Here is a 16,352-nt window from a genome sequence, read left to right as displayed (position 1 = left end):
GTGACTATTCAGTTCTGTCTTTACATTTATCAACCTCTTCATATCAGCTACTATGGGAGGTAATTTGTTCTAGTAGTCTTAAACATATTACCCAAAGGTAAACCTTAAGAGAGATCCAGTCTTCTTTTACTCCCTAAGATTTTAAAATTATGCCCACTGATTTTGTCTCTCTTATCAGTTCTTAAGAATACATCTCCCTCATTCATTCAATTTTAGGAATTATATAGTGTACCACAATTAAATATTCACATCAGTTAAATATGTTAACCTTATAATTATACACTATAGATGCTTTTGTTATTTAATTTTTTTGATGCTTGTCCCTTTTTTAAAGAAAGTTGCTTTTTTTCTCCAAGATTAACTCGGAAATACCATAGTTTACAAATTTGTTGTTTCTAAGCTAAATATATTTTGAGTAAAGTTTTAATATTGCAAATATATTGCTTTTAAACTGTACTGTGCACTGAATGCATTGGAAATTTAAATGTGGACCAGTCTGTTAATATAATTACTGAAATTTAGGAAAGCAATGCAACCCCATGTTTCAATCCCCCCCCCCACCCTTTCTTGTTCTCTAGGCAGTTAAAAGATAATAAATTAAAATTAAAGTTTTCGTATATTTGTCTTGATTCTGAGTGTTCCATTTTATTTCATTTTTCTGGAAAAAAAAAAAAATATATATATATATATTGACAAAAAAATAATTACACTACGTTGCATTTTGAAAAAATTCACTAATATTTTCTTAGAAAAGGGTGTTTCTGAATCATTTTTCACTGCTGATTTCAAAAATGACTTCCATCACATCAGATTTCTTCAAATATCACAAAAGAAAATTTGATTTTTCACAAATTTTTATTCATTTTAGCAGAATTTGTGCACTGAAATTATAACAAGATGCTTTTTTGCCAAACTTTTATATTTAAATGCATTGTTGAAAATACTGTTAAAAAGGGCACTGTGGTAAAAAGTCCACTAAACACACTCACCTCTCATTTTAAAAACTGATCTAAGATGGGTCAAATTTGTGTTTCTTTGATTTTCTTGCTGATCCTTCTACTCAGTCCCTCTTCAGCATCACCAGCAATAGTCAGCTGTCATGTTGATATTCCACCTCCCCTGGTACTTCATCTCCATGTTTTTAATGTCCTGGTGAAATCTCTCTCCTCTTGATGTGGCACTAACACTTTGTAGATTTTCATCTACAGAGTGTTAGTGCTACACTGAGATTTTCATATAAGTGAAAATCTCTATGTGGGAGTGTAAAAAATGTATCTTAACACCCTTGTTGCAGCCCAGCTTCTTAAAGTTTGCCAAACTATTTTCAACTATGTTCTTGTAGTCTGAATCCTTGTTATTCCCTAAGAAATTCTCAACAATGGACCTGAAGCTAATCTATGCTTGTTTTTCTTGTTTTGTTCATAGTTTGCTCAAATTTTCGCTCCCTTATCAGTTTGTGAATTTAAGTCCAACAAAAAAACTTTGTTTTTGTTTCTCTTGGGTGATTGATTGGAATTTAGTACAAAGGTAGTTGAAGCAGGGACCTTCCTGAGGTGAAGCTTTCACAAACTATTTTAATCAAACCCAGTTTGATGTGCAGGGGTGAAAGGAGGACAGTTCTGGGGTCTACCTGTGGTTTATAAACTATATTCTTTGATCCAGCCAATAAATGGCCCCCCCTTTGGCTAAACCTTGACATTCCATTGCTTACTCCTTGCCTGACTGTTTTATTCACATGAAAAGTAAGGCATTTTTGTGTAGCCAGATTTCTGTCCAAGAAACATGCCTATCATTTTAAAGTCAGCACAGACCAACCAACCACGTTCTTCAAACTTAATATTTGTTAATAACTTTGTCAAGTTTCCATATGTTTCTTTCAAATGCACAGAGTGAACTACTGGAATTGACTCCTATTTATTTCCATTGTGGAGCAACACCCCCTTTGAGACCCCTCTCTAATGAGTCAATAAAAAGTCTCCACTGTGTAGGAATTTAACTAATTCCTAAACAGTTTATTAAATCATTTATAGTACTTCACTAAACTATAGAATTATCCTCAGAAAAATAGTGGACTAGTTCTTGTTCTCTGTGTCTGAGCCATGAGAAAGTCATCCCATGTGTTAGATTTTTTTGACATAAGTCTAGAAGCAAGCAGTTCTGCAGATTCATTTGGTAAATTTAAATTTCTTACCAGATCATTGAGTTCATGCTGTGGAAACAGTTGAGGGCTAGACTCAGTGTTTCCAGGTGTGTAGACTTCGGTTTCATCTTCAGAAGCTTCATTTTGGCACTCCCTGCTGCTACATTCTCCAATATAAGTGGAGGGCATGGAATCAGCAGGTTATCTCAGTGTTTCCCAACTTTTTATATTTGCGGCACCCTTAAGCAGCTTTTCAGATTTCAGTGGCACCCCCTTCTCTTACCCAACCAGTAGTAATCGTGGTTTTTCATTATCACGTGATGCGAGAAATCAAGATTTTATATATTCTACTAGTTCAGTGGTTTTCGACCTTTTTTTTTAATAATGGCACTCTTAAGTAAATTATTTTATTTTTTGGCACCCCTACTCAATTTTCTGCCTGTTAGATCCGATTCTCTCTCTCTCTCTGTGTATATATATATATATATATATATATATATATATATATATAGACAAATGTTTATATTTAGTGTATAAGGAAGGGATGTTGACCTGTCAATTGTGATTACCATGGAAAAATTGAGAAGGCCAGTAAGGTGGATTGAGAAGGCCAGTAAGGAAGGCCATAAATTGATTAATATAAAAAACAAAATAGAAATAATAATGAAGATAACAATGTTACCTAAAGTAGTGGGTCCTAAAGCTTTAACTACTTCTTCATAGGGTCGGCAGCCAAAGCCGTAGGAGCCACAACAATAAACAAGGGTCTCTGTTTCTGTTATGATGTATATACACATGTTTGTCAACATGTGTATAACAGTTTAGTTTACAGATTCCCAGAATTTACTCCTAACTTAATATATTCAATAATACAACTTGTGACATCAGCTTAAGTAATGTCTGAAAAAATAGTACATATTTTTATGCTGAAATCAGCATGAAAAACTGAGTTAAAAACAACTGTTAGTTTACAAACATCCAAAGCCATGCAGAGCAGTGTTAATTATTATGATATACACTGAGTGATCACTGAATTATGACCACCTACCTAATACTTTGTAGGTCCTCCTTTTGCCCTCAGTACAGCATCTATCCGACGTGGCATTGATTCAACAAGATGTCGGAAGCATTCGGGAGGTATGGCCAACCAAGCTGTGTGTAATGTGGTCAGCAATGCAAGTATGGAGTGATTGGTGTATCCAGAGCCTGATATGCCTTTCCATAGTGTCCCATAAGTTCTCTATGTGATTGATATTGGGGGAGTTTGGAGGCCAGTCGATATGCTGGAAGTCAGAACTGTGTTCCTCAAAGCATTCCTGCACATCAAGTGCCTGATGGCTCGCCGCATTGTCATCTTGGAAGACACCATCAGCATTCAGTAAAATAGCAGGGTGTACACAGTCAGCAAGCAGTTGACGATAGCAGAGACCAGTGATATGTTGTTCCACATGCACCAGGGGTCCAAGTTCCTGCCAGTGAAACATGCCCCACACCATACAACTGCCTCCACTGGCCAGCACTTTTGATACCATGCATGATGGATGAAGAGCCTCATGTTATCGATGCCAAATCCATACATGACCATCCACAGTGTGGAATAAATAACATTACTCATCCGACCAACACACCTTCTTCCAGTCTTCTAATGTCCAACTTGCATGCTCTTTGCAACAGGCAAGTCTTTTACGCCGATCAACTTTAGTTAGGAGAGTATGCCATAGGGGGTTGTCTGCTAGTATAGCCTATATGTGCGAGCGTGCGGTGCATGGTCATGCCAGATATTGTTTCGGGTTGACCCATGTTGTATTGGATAGTTAATTCTTCAACAGTGTTGCTCCTGTTCACCTGTATGAGTCGTCAGACCTGGCACTCACCTCTAACATCAACCTTTTGCTGACCTTTGCAGTTTTGCCATTGGGTCGTTGTTTCACCATTTTGATGCTACACAGTCCTAGTGCACTTTAACAACGGCGGCTCTCGAACACCCCACCAGTTCAGCCATTTGGGAAATCGAGGCACCAGCTCGTTGAGCTCCCACAATCTGTCCTTTATCAAGTCCTTCCTTTTACCCATCACACTCAGCATTTTACTACCTACTGAACCACTGACACCTTACCTATGCTACGTAGGTTGACTAACTGTGCATTCTCGTGCTTCACGTGGTCAACGGATCGCATTCAGTTTTCATAGGGATGGTCATAATTCAGTGATCACTCAGTGTACAATTATAGTTACAATGATATGCATTTCATCCTCATAGCAAATTCATATTCTGAGTAGGGCATACAGCCTGTGTATATTAATAAATTTCCATTTGACTCTTTTTTTGCTTTGTTTAAGGTTTGTTCAAGTTAATGTTTTAGTTAATATTAAGATTAAAAGAAATTTCCTTTTTTAGTAATGCTTGAGCCACAGCCTGTCACCGATATTCATGCTACTCCTCTTGTATGTCGAAGTAAGTGGTCAATGTATAAGTACCTTGTAAATTTTTGTTTTTCTTTCTCTGTACACACTACTAACTAGAAAACAGAATGGCTAAAGTAATGAATAGAACTATTTATCTAATGAACATTGTTATTTATAAAGAGAATACTGGTGTTCCTTCAGTATTCCTCCTCCTCCTTTCCCTCCTCCTCCCTCCCCAAACCCATTCAAATCACTTAATTTTTTTCATAATTTGGTAGGAAAATACATCTCAGAGGATATTTGGATATATGAATGTTATCCTTTCAGAATTCACTTATTATCAGCTAATTGTTATGTATATAATGCTTGGCATATTTACATATGCATTTTCTGATTAAAGAAAAAATATAGAGGAACCATCACTATCTTGGTGTATATAATTATACACCTAGATATAGCTACACAGTTGACATGGGTCGCCTCTGCAATGTTGAGTCAGGTTGGTGTGCCATAAGCACTGAAAAAGCAAAATTGAGAGTAGGAGTGTATTAGAGGTCTAATAACTCTGATGAGTACAATGAACAGCTGCACAGAGAAATAGAGTGGGCCTGTAAATCAGAATGTCTTATAACAGGGGATTTTAACTTTCCAGGTATTGGCTCGACCTTGTAGTCACTTGCACACTAGCAAGACGTTTGTGAATATATTCAATGATGGTTTTCTACAGCAGCATGTTATAGAGGCAACAAGAGGGAGTAATAATCTCATTATCAGCAGTAATTATTCATGCATTAAGAATCTTCAGATAAAAGAACCACTAAGTGGCAGTGATCACAGTGTATTGATGTGAGATTTAAAGATATAACTACCATCAAGGGTAAAGAGAAAAGTTTTTGGCCTTCTTAAAGTTGACTACAGTTGTCCCAGAAGTTTTTAAATTCTACAGTGGGCTAACTGATGATGTTACCATCAGCAAATTCTAAATGGGAAGTATTCAAGAAATTAATCATAGAAGCTACTAGGCTTTTCATATCAACAAAGAAATACCTTGAAGGCCTATTTAGGCCTATACATTAGTTGGATAAACTAATGAGACTCATGACAAAGAATAAAAATACATGGGATGCATATAAATTATCAGGCGACACAGAAGCCTGTGGTAAATATAACTAGTCTATAATCAATTCAAAACAAAGTAAAGTAAAGTCAGGCAAGCAAAAGCAGATTATGAGAAATCTTTAGTAAAAGATGCAAAGAAAAACAGCAAAGAATTCTTTACTTGTGTAAACACTAGAAGGAAGGTAATTAAATTGTCCACCTAATATCGATGGTTCAACTATTGATGATCCTGCTCAGGTTGCTAACAAACTGAATGAATATTTTTGCATCTACATTCATGGATGAGGAATTCTTTAGGAAAGTGGATGCCAGATATTTATCATACTCTAATACAGAGCTAAATTATTTTGTATAACTGAGGAAAGTGAAAGAATTTGTTGAAGTTAAACATAAGAAAGGCAGCTGGGGTGGATAGGATCTATCCAATTATATTAAAGGAGACAGTGAAGGAAGTAAGCAAACCATAAGCCATAATTATGAGAGCGTCCTTGGATTCAGGGAAATCCTCACAGCCTGGAGATGTGCAAATGTATCCTCAATTCATAAAAGGGGATCAAAGGGTGATACGAATAATTACAGACCTGTTAGTTTAACTTCTGTTTTGGGGAAAATAAGGGAGTCACTGGTTAAAGAAGCATTGCAAGACCACGTAGACAAGACTTCAGTTAAAGTTCAGACACAGCATGGGTTTATTAAGGGGAAATCCTGCCTGACCAATTTGATTGAATATTACAATGTGTCACAATGAAACTGGATGCAAAAAATATTTTGATATCATATACTTGGACTTCAGGAAAACTTTTGATACTTTTGCACATAAAAGACTGCTGTACAAATTGGAGTAATGTGGCATTAAGGGCTAGTTGCTGCTATGGATAAAGGGATGGTTGAATGGTGGCAGAAGACAGAATGATGATCAGTGGTCACTGCTCTCCACAAGTTAATTATTAGTGGATTTCCCTAGGGTTCGATGTTGGGTCCATTGTTGTTTTCTATGTTTTCAATGATATTGATGAAGGCATATCAGGCTTAATATCCAAATTTGCAGATGATGCAAAGTTTGGTAGGATTGTTAATGGCAGTAATGATGGTATGCTATTGCAGCGGTTCTAGAAAAATTAGGCAGATTGGGCGAGAAATGGCAAATGAAGTCTAACATTGACAAATGTGAATTTCTTCGTATAAGTAGCATAACCCCAGAATAACATACCAACTGTTGGTACTACATTCAGGATAGTGGAAAATGAAAAAGAATGGGGGTAATTGGGTAGTCAGATATGAAGTTCTCTGAGCATTTCAAACAGGCTGCCAGGACAGCTCATTGGATTTTGTCAATGATAAACTTGTTTTTTCTAGCAGCGATAAGAAGGTGATTATCCCATTGTATAATGCAATGATCAGCCCACATCCTGGGTACTATATACAGGTCTGGAGGCCTCATTTTAGGATGGATGTGGAGCTACTGGAATAAGTATAGAGAAGGGAAATGGGATTGGTGAGGGGAACAAAGGGATGTGCGCTTACCAAGAAAGGCTTCAGTTCTGCAAATTGCAGCATCTGGAGACTAGGCACGAACCTGTGAGGTGATGTGATTGAGGTGTTTAAGGCTTTGACTGAATTGAGTAAGCTCAGTGCTGATGAAATTCTTCCTCTTGCTCAGACCACATACATTGAAGGCACAAATTCAAATTTAGGAAGGGTGATTGCAGAATAGCTGTGTGGAATTTTGCTGAAAGCCTACTAAATAATAACCCATTCCATTTAAATAAAATGGAATGTTCATTTTTATGAAATTTAGTGCCACTTGCATTGTGAAAAGTTTATTTTGCTCATGGCTTTGTAATTGAAAGCTGAGAGTATGCCAAAATTTTTTTGAATTATTCCTTTTTTTTTTTTTTTTTTTTTTTTAACTAAGGATGAGAATAATTTTCTAAAATGTGATTTAGAATTTATTTTTGTCTATAAAGACAGACTATAAAAAGTACACAAAACTGTTATGTATGTATATACTTAACATTTTTTTAATATATTTTAAATGTTTTTTAAATTAGCTAAAAAGCTAATTTTGAAATAAGCTTGAATGTACTCTTTTGAAATTTTATCATTTACGTTACCTTACATTTCTACAAATGGGCTTAACTATTTGAATATTTTATTTGCTTCATAGGGTGTACAAAGATTCTTTCACAATATCAATTTTTTTTTTTTTGAAGATTCATTTTGATTCTTCATTGTTACTTGGACTGTTTCTCCATTAACAGTTTTCCACATGCATTCATATTTTAACATGTTCACTGCTTACTGATGCAAATATGCTGTATTTGATTCTTAAACCATTTGTAGGGAAACCCACCCTACTTTTAGAACTTTTTCATCTTTTATTTATTTAGTTAATCTATTTGAAGTATACAACTTCACCCTGATACAGTAGTATATGCTAATGGGATAGTATTATTATTATTATTATTGGTAGTAGTAGTAGAGAAGGCATGTGATGCAAGAAACCAAGCCTATGTAACATCAGCCAAATAAAAAAAAAAAAAAAAAACGTTTCACACATCCATTCTCTCTTAACGTTTGTCCAGTTCCTCCTTCAGTTTATTTAAGCTATCAACTTCCACAATGACAGATGGAAGTTTGTTTCAGCAATCAACTACCTGCTGGCTAAAGGCAAATTTCTGAACCTCTATTCTATAACTGTTCTTTCCTCAATTTGAATTTATGCCTCCTCACGTTTGTAATCTGAGCAAGAGGAAGAATCCCATCAGAATTGAGCCTGCTCAACCCATTCAAGGCCTTATACACCTCAATCAGATTACCTTGCAGGTGCCTAGTCTCTAGATGCTGCAATTTTCAGAATTTAAGCCTTTCTTGGTAAGAGGACCCTTCGTTCCCCTCACCAATCTTCTTGCCCTTCTCTGTACTTACTCAAGCAACTCTACATCCTTCCTAAAATGAGTCCTCCAGACCTGTACACAGTACTCAAGGTGTGGCCTGACGTTGCCTGTCGAAGGGATAATCACCTCCTTTTCCCTACTAGCAAAATTTCTGTGTATATATCATTAACAGTACTCCATGACCTGCTCTGGCAGCCTGTCTGCACTGCTCTGAAAATTTCATATCTGACTGCATAGTTACTCTCAGGTCTTTTGCATTTTCTATCACCCTAAGTGCAGTACTACACAGTTGGTACATTTTTTTGGGGTTAATTCTACCGATATGCAGTACTTTGCATTTTGAATGTTAAACTTCAGTTGCCACTTCTCAGCCCATCTGCCCAACTTTTCTAGATCCTGTTGTAGTAGCACACTGCCATTACTGTCATTAACAACCCTGCTAACCTTTGTATCATCAGCAAACTTCGACATTACAAGCAGAAACGTTTCAAATGAGCAGGCAGCTAATACCGGGGAAGCGAGCTTAAATAACTTTAATGGTATGTCAGGGTAGTTAAATTATACAAGAACACTTAAGTCTTAATTGTTTATACAGTAATATCAGAAGTGTCGTCAATAAAATGAGTGAATTTGAACTGCTCGTTAGGACAAGTAACGCTTACATAATAGGGCTTACGGAAACGTGGTGCCACCCGGAGGTAGGAGATGACGAGTTTCAGTATAGTATATATAATGTATTTAGGAAGGATCGGGAATATAGAAGGGGTGGTGGGGTCATGCTTCTTATCAATAGCAGCCTGAGCACTACGAAATCCTTCCCAGATTCAGATGTTTTGCATGCTAATATAGGATCTGTTTGGTGTGAGATAGTTGGAAGCAAAGGTATAATGAGAGTAGGAGTAATCTACAGGCCAGGTGATTGTGAATATGATGAGAGCCTCTACATGCAAATGGAATGGGCATGTAAGTGTTAATGTCTTATTATGGGTGATTTTAATTTGCCTCTAATTGATTAGGGCAAATGGGAGGGAAATTCCACATGGGGGACAAAATTTTTAAATCAACTAGATGATTGCTATTTGTATCAACATGCAGGGAAAGTGCTAGGGAAAAGATTACTCTAGACCTCCTCATCACCCATGAACCAGATGACATAATAATGCTGACAATACAGGAACCAATAGTAGGAAGTGATCACCAGTTTTGCAGTGGATGATGAAGAGAGAGGTAGCAGTAGTTAAAGGCAAAGGAATGGGTTATAAATTCAGGAAAGGAAATTATGGCTTAAAGTGCTACATGGCCTCCATTAACTGGGTAGATATCTCATAGAGAGCGTATACAATTTAACTATGGTATACCTTTAAAACATTAATCACAGAAGCCTTGAATGTGTATATACAGTGCCAGATTTCCCATTAGACACCATAGGCACAGTGCCTAGGGCCTACTAAAGAAGGGAAAAATTAAAAAAAAAAAAAATACAGTTTTTGAAAACCATTCCTATGCGTGATATTTCTTTGCAATCGACTGTAGGAGCTTCAGTTCAATATGCATACACTATCTAGTGACTGTTCTCGAAACTATAAGAATCACAGTTGATGGTCGCTCCATAAATTGAGGTAGTTTATCATTTATTATAGTTGAAACTGGGATTTGCAGTCAAAGTGTTAAAATAGAAGAAACATTTGTCCCTATTTTTTAGCGCATTTTGAAATAAAAGTGCCTAGGGCCTACAAACATGAAATTCCACCCCTGCGTATATACCATTAAAAAATACTCCACGAGGAGGGTTCCAAGTTGGATGAATAATGAAGTTGCCAGATTATTTGAGCAGAAAAAGACAGCATAGAAAAGTTACAGAGCAATAAAAAGTACAGAAGCCTATAACAGCTACAAATTGATCCATAATAGTGCCACAGAAGAGGTTAGGCTGGTAAAGGCAGATGATGAGAAATCGCTGTCAAAAAAAGCAAAGGGGGGGGGAATAAGGAATTCTTCACATATATAAATGCAAAGAAGAGAAGAACAAACCAGATTGGACCCATGGGATAGTATTAGATATCCCAGCTGAAGTTGCTGATGAACTCAACAGTTACTTTGCATCGATATTTACAGAAGAAAAACCCTTTGTGTCAATGAGAAATTATGGGAGTGAAGATGAAAAAAATGTAATTAATGATGTTGAAATTTCACATGTTTATTTAATAAAAAAACTTTTGAGCCTATGGGCCAGTGAGGCTATTTTTTTTTGATTTTTTTTTTTTTTTTGATTTGGTAGTTGTTGGCGCATCGGCTTCTGTGGCCATATTGCACCTCCCAAGGTTTTTGCAGTACTTTGATCCAAGCCCGAGGCGGGAATCGAACCCGCGACCTTTGGGTTGCCGGGTAGGTACTTTACCCACTCGGCTAGCACTTGGAGTTGATGCAATGCAATGCAGACAGGCTGCCAGGACAAGTCGTGGGGTTTTGTCATTGATATATAGGAATTTTGCTAGCAGGGAAAAGGAGGTGATTGTCCCTCTGTATAAGGCAATGGTCAGGCCACCCCCTTGAATACTGTGTACAGGTCTGGAGGCCTCATTTTAGGAAGGATGTAGATTTGCTTGAGTGTGTACAGAAAAGGGCAACAAGATTGGTGAGGGGAATGAAGGGCTTCTGTTACCAAGAGAGGCTTACGTTCTGCAAATTGCAGTGGCTGGAGACTAGGCACCTGTGAGGTGATCTGATTGAGGTATATAAGGCCCTGAATGGGTTGAGCACACTGAATTCTGATTGGATTCTTCCACTTGTTCAGTTTACTAACCTAAGGGGGCATAAATTCAAATTGAGGAAAGGCAGCTGTAGAAGAGATGTGCGGAAATTTGCCTTTAGCCATCAGATGGTTAATTGCTGGAACAAACTTCCATCTGTCATCGTGGAAGTTGATAGGTTAAATAAATTTAAGGAGGAACTGGACAAACATTTAGAGGGAATGGTTGTGTGAAATTAATTTTTTTTTTTTTTTGGCTGATGCTACATAAGCTTATACGCTTGCTTTCTTGCACCACATGCCACGATTACTATTACTGTTACTATTATTATTATTACTGTATATAGTATACTACTTCGACTAGCAACCTGCCAAGTGATATACCCATGATTTGGAGTTTCAGGACAGGATAATCAAGTGCATCTTGCTCTGGTTCAAGAGGATTTAGTTTTATTTGGAGATACCATTGTCAAGGGAACTAACATTTTTTTTGTAATAAGGATAGGTAAACAACAACCATGGTGTGTCTGCCAGGAGCAACAATTAATATTACCAACAAATTGTCAGATTTTAGATAGAATACATTTAAACAAAGGAGTGCATGAACCTTTGCCAGTATTACAGAGGAGACCTTAACAGTTCACAGAAACTGCAGCTAGGAGTAATGGATAATGTGGACATGTGTTTATCTTGTGATACAGATCAGAGTAACACTTACACCATCTCAGGAGTTCTTGTTTTTAGCCACATCAGCTAATATTGATTGTAGGGTGTGCCAAAGATACAATGCTACAAATGAACATGAAGTTGGCTTAAATAACTTCAAGAAGCATGTCAGAATAGTAACCTGTACAAAGGTACTTGGTTCTAACCACATCTACAGTAATGTCTGGAGTGTATTTTTAATAAAATGAATGAATGAATGAATTTGAACTTTGATTAGGACAACTAACACTGACATAATAGAGCTAACAGAAACATGGTGTCACCAAATTAAAGGATGATAAGTTCATGATTTATAAATTGCTTCTTCTATCAAAAGCAATATGAGTATGACAAAACTTTCCCAGATTCAGAACTTTTACATACCAATATATATGTATGGGGTGAAATATTTTGATGCAAAAGTATAATGGGAGTAGGAGTAATGTGAAGTTCAGAAGATTATGATGAGAGTTGTTACATGCAGATGGAATGAGTGAGCAAGTGTAAATATGTTATTATTGGCAATTTCAACTTGGCCCTTATTGATTGGAGTTAATGGGAGTTTATTTTAAAAAAATTTTCCCCATTGGGACAAAATTTTAAAATAAACTAAATAATTATTATTTCTATTAGCATCAGTGTATTCTAGAATGTTCTAGACTTGACCCTCATCCATGAACCAGAAGATGTCAGTACAGAAAAAATTTAGCAGAAAGTGATTTTGCAGGTCAAAGTTGGAAATGAAGAAAGAAGTTTTAGTTGTTAAGGGTAGAGGATTGGGTTTTAATCCTCTGCCCTTAGCAACCCTTTGGGAAAGGGGACTATGACAGTTAAAGACACTACAGAGCCATCCTCAGTTGGGAAAATAGCAAAGCAAAGGTGAGAATACATTAGAGTTATGAACTATCTTTAAAGCAATAGTTACAGAAGCCATGAATACATATATACCATTGAGGAAATTTAGTACAAGGAGAATGCTGAGATGGATGAGTACAGAGCTATCTAGATGAATAGAGCAGGAAAAAAAATGGTGTGAGAAATTTACAGAATGATGAAAGGTACTGAGACTAGGGTGACCAGATTAAAAATTTGATCTTGAGGTACTCATGCTTATGTTTGGGGTATTCATTCCTCATTTTGATGTACTTGCATTATATCTTTAAAAAAAAATGAACAATTTTAGTAACAAATATTTTATTTCTATATTTTGTTGATTTTTACAAATTCATAGAATGAAAAATTAGTCAAATTTTAATAAAATTAACCAAATTATAGCCTATGCTTTAATTTGGAAAATTTTATTTCAAGAGTTATAAACACTAAAGGAAACTTTTATAAATATTAACATCAAATGTTTTACATAATTGTTTACAATACATATTCAATAAACCTGATTTATTTTATCAAAAAGAAAATCTTTAACTAGCAATACTTTTCATTTGAGCAAATTTTCTTTAACAGTTTTTCATTTTTTTAGTGCATGTGCATAAAATTCTTTGCATGACATATTGTGATTGGTTTTCACCAACAGTTCTTCAGCATTCTTTAGGTCTACTTTATTTCTATCCTTTTCCATGCATTAAACATTAAGCTAAATACTTGCTCACTCATTGCATTTGAGTGAGGCAAAGCAAAAACAAAATTAATAATTTTTTCTGTATTATGTACTTTGTATGTATATAAAAATTTTATCCAAATCTCTGTGGTATTTTTGAGGTTTTTTGTCTCAATATTTTTATGGAATGATTTCAACAGAACATATTCTTCATACAGCAAATCGATATTGATATTGGGAATTTTAAATAAAAAAAGTTTGTTTCCTGAGCCTTAAAACATTACAATGACATAAAAAAGAAGTCAAGTAGAATGTAAAAGGTTACAAAGTAAGCATAACATAAATATTCTATAACCCTCTTTGTAAATATGATAGAATGCTGTTTTTTTTTGAGTCTTTAAAGGTGCATTTCAATGACAACTTTATCATCAGTTAATTCTATCTTCCTAAATAATCATCTAAACAGGGTGTTTTATGATTTCCGCTTTTTTTCAGATACCACATTTCAAATTTTAAAAAGGGGTTATCTTGGAAATATAATTCCAAAAAAAAGTGGTATACCCTGAAATGGGGTACATCTGGCAACCCTAACTGAGACCTGTAACAGCTCTAAGTTCAGTTGAAACAGTACTACAGAAAGGTTAAATTGGTAAAGCCTGAATAGGAGAAATCATTGCAGAGCAAAGAACAGGATAAGCTTTTCTTATATCAGAATACAAAAAAGAAGAAAACAAATTAGATTGGATCCTTTCATGATGGGATTGGAAAAGTCTTAGATAACCTACATGACGTTGCTGATGAATGAACAGATAAGGTCATGACTTAAGCATCTCATGGAGTATATCTACAGAAATCATGGGGGTAATGATAAAGAATGAAATACAATGACACTTAAATAGAAACAGAACACTGAAGTATACACAACATGGTTTTGATAAGGGAATATCATGTTTAACTAATCTAATCAGTTATTTTTAGATAGTTACTCATGAGCTGTATGTAGGAAATAATCTCAACATTGTTTATTCAGATTTTAGCAAAGCAAAATGAGGGACTGTATAAGCTGGAACATGTGATCACAGGGAAAATTCTTAGATGGATTACAGGACGGCTGCAGGGCAGGAGGCAGAGGGTTGCAATTAATGGTTGCTTTTTGGATTTGTCTGATATCAGAATTGGGATACCCCAAGGATACTGCGTCCAATTACAGAGACAGCATCTAAGAAAAGATGTCGAGCTTCTTGAAAGGGTCCACAGATGGCAGCCCACTTAGTAAGATTTGCAAAAAGGCACCTGTATGAGGCAGATAGTGCTTTATGGATCTCTGCATAAATCTGCCCCTGTAAATAATGTCTGAGTTAAATCAAAAGATACCCATTATAATGGTAAGAAACTGAGGTAAAATAAAGTAGTAATCAAAATCCCATGTGTTTGGTTATTCCCAAGTAGATGAGACTCAGTTGTTATCAGCATCTTTAGTTTCTTCTTTTTAACATTTTAACTTTTAGAAATCTTTTGCTTATATTCCCAAAAAAGATAATAAAATTAACATTTAATTATAAAGATAAATCACAAGGCTACCACCAGATTATATTTTCAGTTATTATTACTTTATTTTTTGAACATCATTGTAGTGTAAATATTTTTTCAGCTGAATTTATTATTAGTTCCATTTCTGAAAAGAGAAAAAAAACCTTTGTGCAAAACGTATCTGTATTGTTGAACAGTAACTGGTGTTCCAATTCTATAAAGGTTTTTTTTTTTTGTTTTTTTTTTTTTTAAATTACATACAGAATGTGGTTATGTCTTCAAGACTAGTGTTCTTTGTAACATAGAACACTCTTATACCACATACTAATAGATCATAATAATGAAACAACTAAGATTATACTTGGAATCGGTGGAATTCTACTTGAGTACCCATTATACCTTAACAACAAAAATAAAATGAAATAAAATAATTATAGAATTAAAGGAAAAAAATCCGATTTGGAATACTTAAACCTGACTCTTCCAGTAAAATTCACATCTTCGAGTATAACCTCAATTGCTTCTTAGTATTGTTTATTAGTATAGGCAATCCCCATATAAAGCAGTGCTTCTACACCACGGTTTCGCTCTAACATGATTGATAAATAGCAGCAATCCTCGCACAACACGGTACTTATATAATACATTTTCACTCTAACACAGTTTGAGAATTGCAGGAAATCTCTCATAACACAGTATTTTTGAGCTTTTGTGCTGGGAAAACCCTGCTATTATGTTAGATGTAATTTTCAACGTTTCCATTCCTTTTTGTGAATCCCTGCTGTTGACTCGCTAGCCATTATAGCCTTCATGATATTTTTCCAAAGCACATTTCTGGAGGTTACTACCATAAAACAATTTGCAGTTTTCAGTTTATTGGTCTTTTCTGTTAGTGTAATCAGGCAGTAAACCCAATCTTCTTGCATTTGCTATAGTACCGATAGCTGGAATTCTGTGGGGTTTTTTTCACATTATTATGGTGAAATGTGTTTCCCTTCCATGAAATATTCAATCATATAAAAAACATAAATAAATTTTCAGAAACTCATTACTTCATATCTCACCTGTGCATATCGCGTTTGTTGCAACTTGTGCATGCCATCTTCTTTGTTATTAATTGCTTATCATTTTTACTGTTTTAAATTTTACAACCAAAAATATTTCAGTGAACAGAAATATCAATTAGTAGACATATTACAATACATATTAATTAAGTTTGTAAGTAAGCGTAAATTTATTTTTATTTTACTA

At 35.3% G+C, this 16,352-nt stretch overlaps 1 protein-coding gene across 5 annotated transcripts in view; it reads left to right on the top strand.

The window, feature by feature from the left end:
• Window positions 1-16,352, top strand: part of Ada2a (Transcriptional adapter 2A) — a 121,114-nt gene that overhangs the window by 37,881 nt on the left and 66,881 nt on the right. For all 5 annotated transcript variants that reach the window (XM_090382116.1, XM_090382115.1, XM_090382114.1 and 2 more), the window contains one exon: window positions 4,539-4,595. In XM_090382116.1, the coding sequence (XP_090238242.1) occupies window positions 4,539-4,595 (57 nt within the window). The remainder of the gene's footprint in view (window positions 1-4,538; window positions 4,596-16,352) is intronic.

This window comes from Mastigoproctus giganteus, chromosome 9 (assembly GCF_048544385.1).
Source record: "Mastigoproctus giganteus isolate SK-2022 chromosome 9, ASM4854438v1, whole genome shotgun sequence".
Lineage (NCBI taxonomy): Eukaryota > Metazoa > Arthropoda > Arachnida > Uropygi > Thelyphonidae > Mastigoproctus > Mastigoproctus giganteus.
The sequence above is the reverse complement of the archived record's forward strand: the minus strand, read 5'-3'. Positions and strand labels throughout refer to the sequence as shown.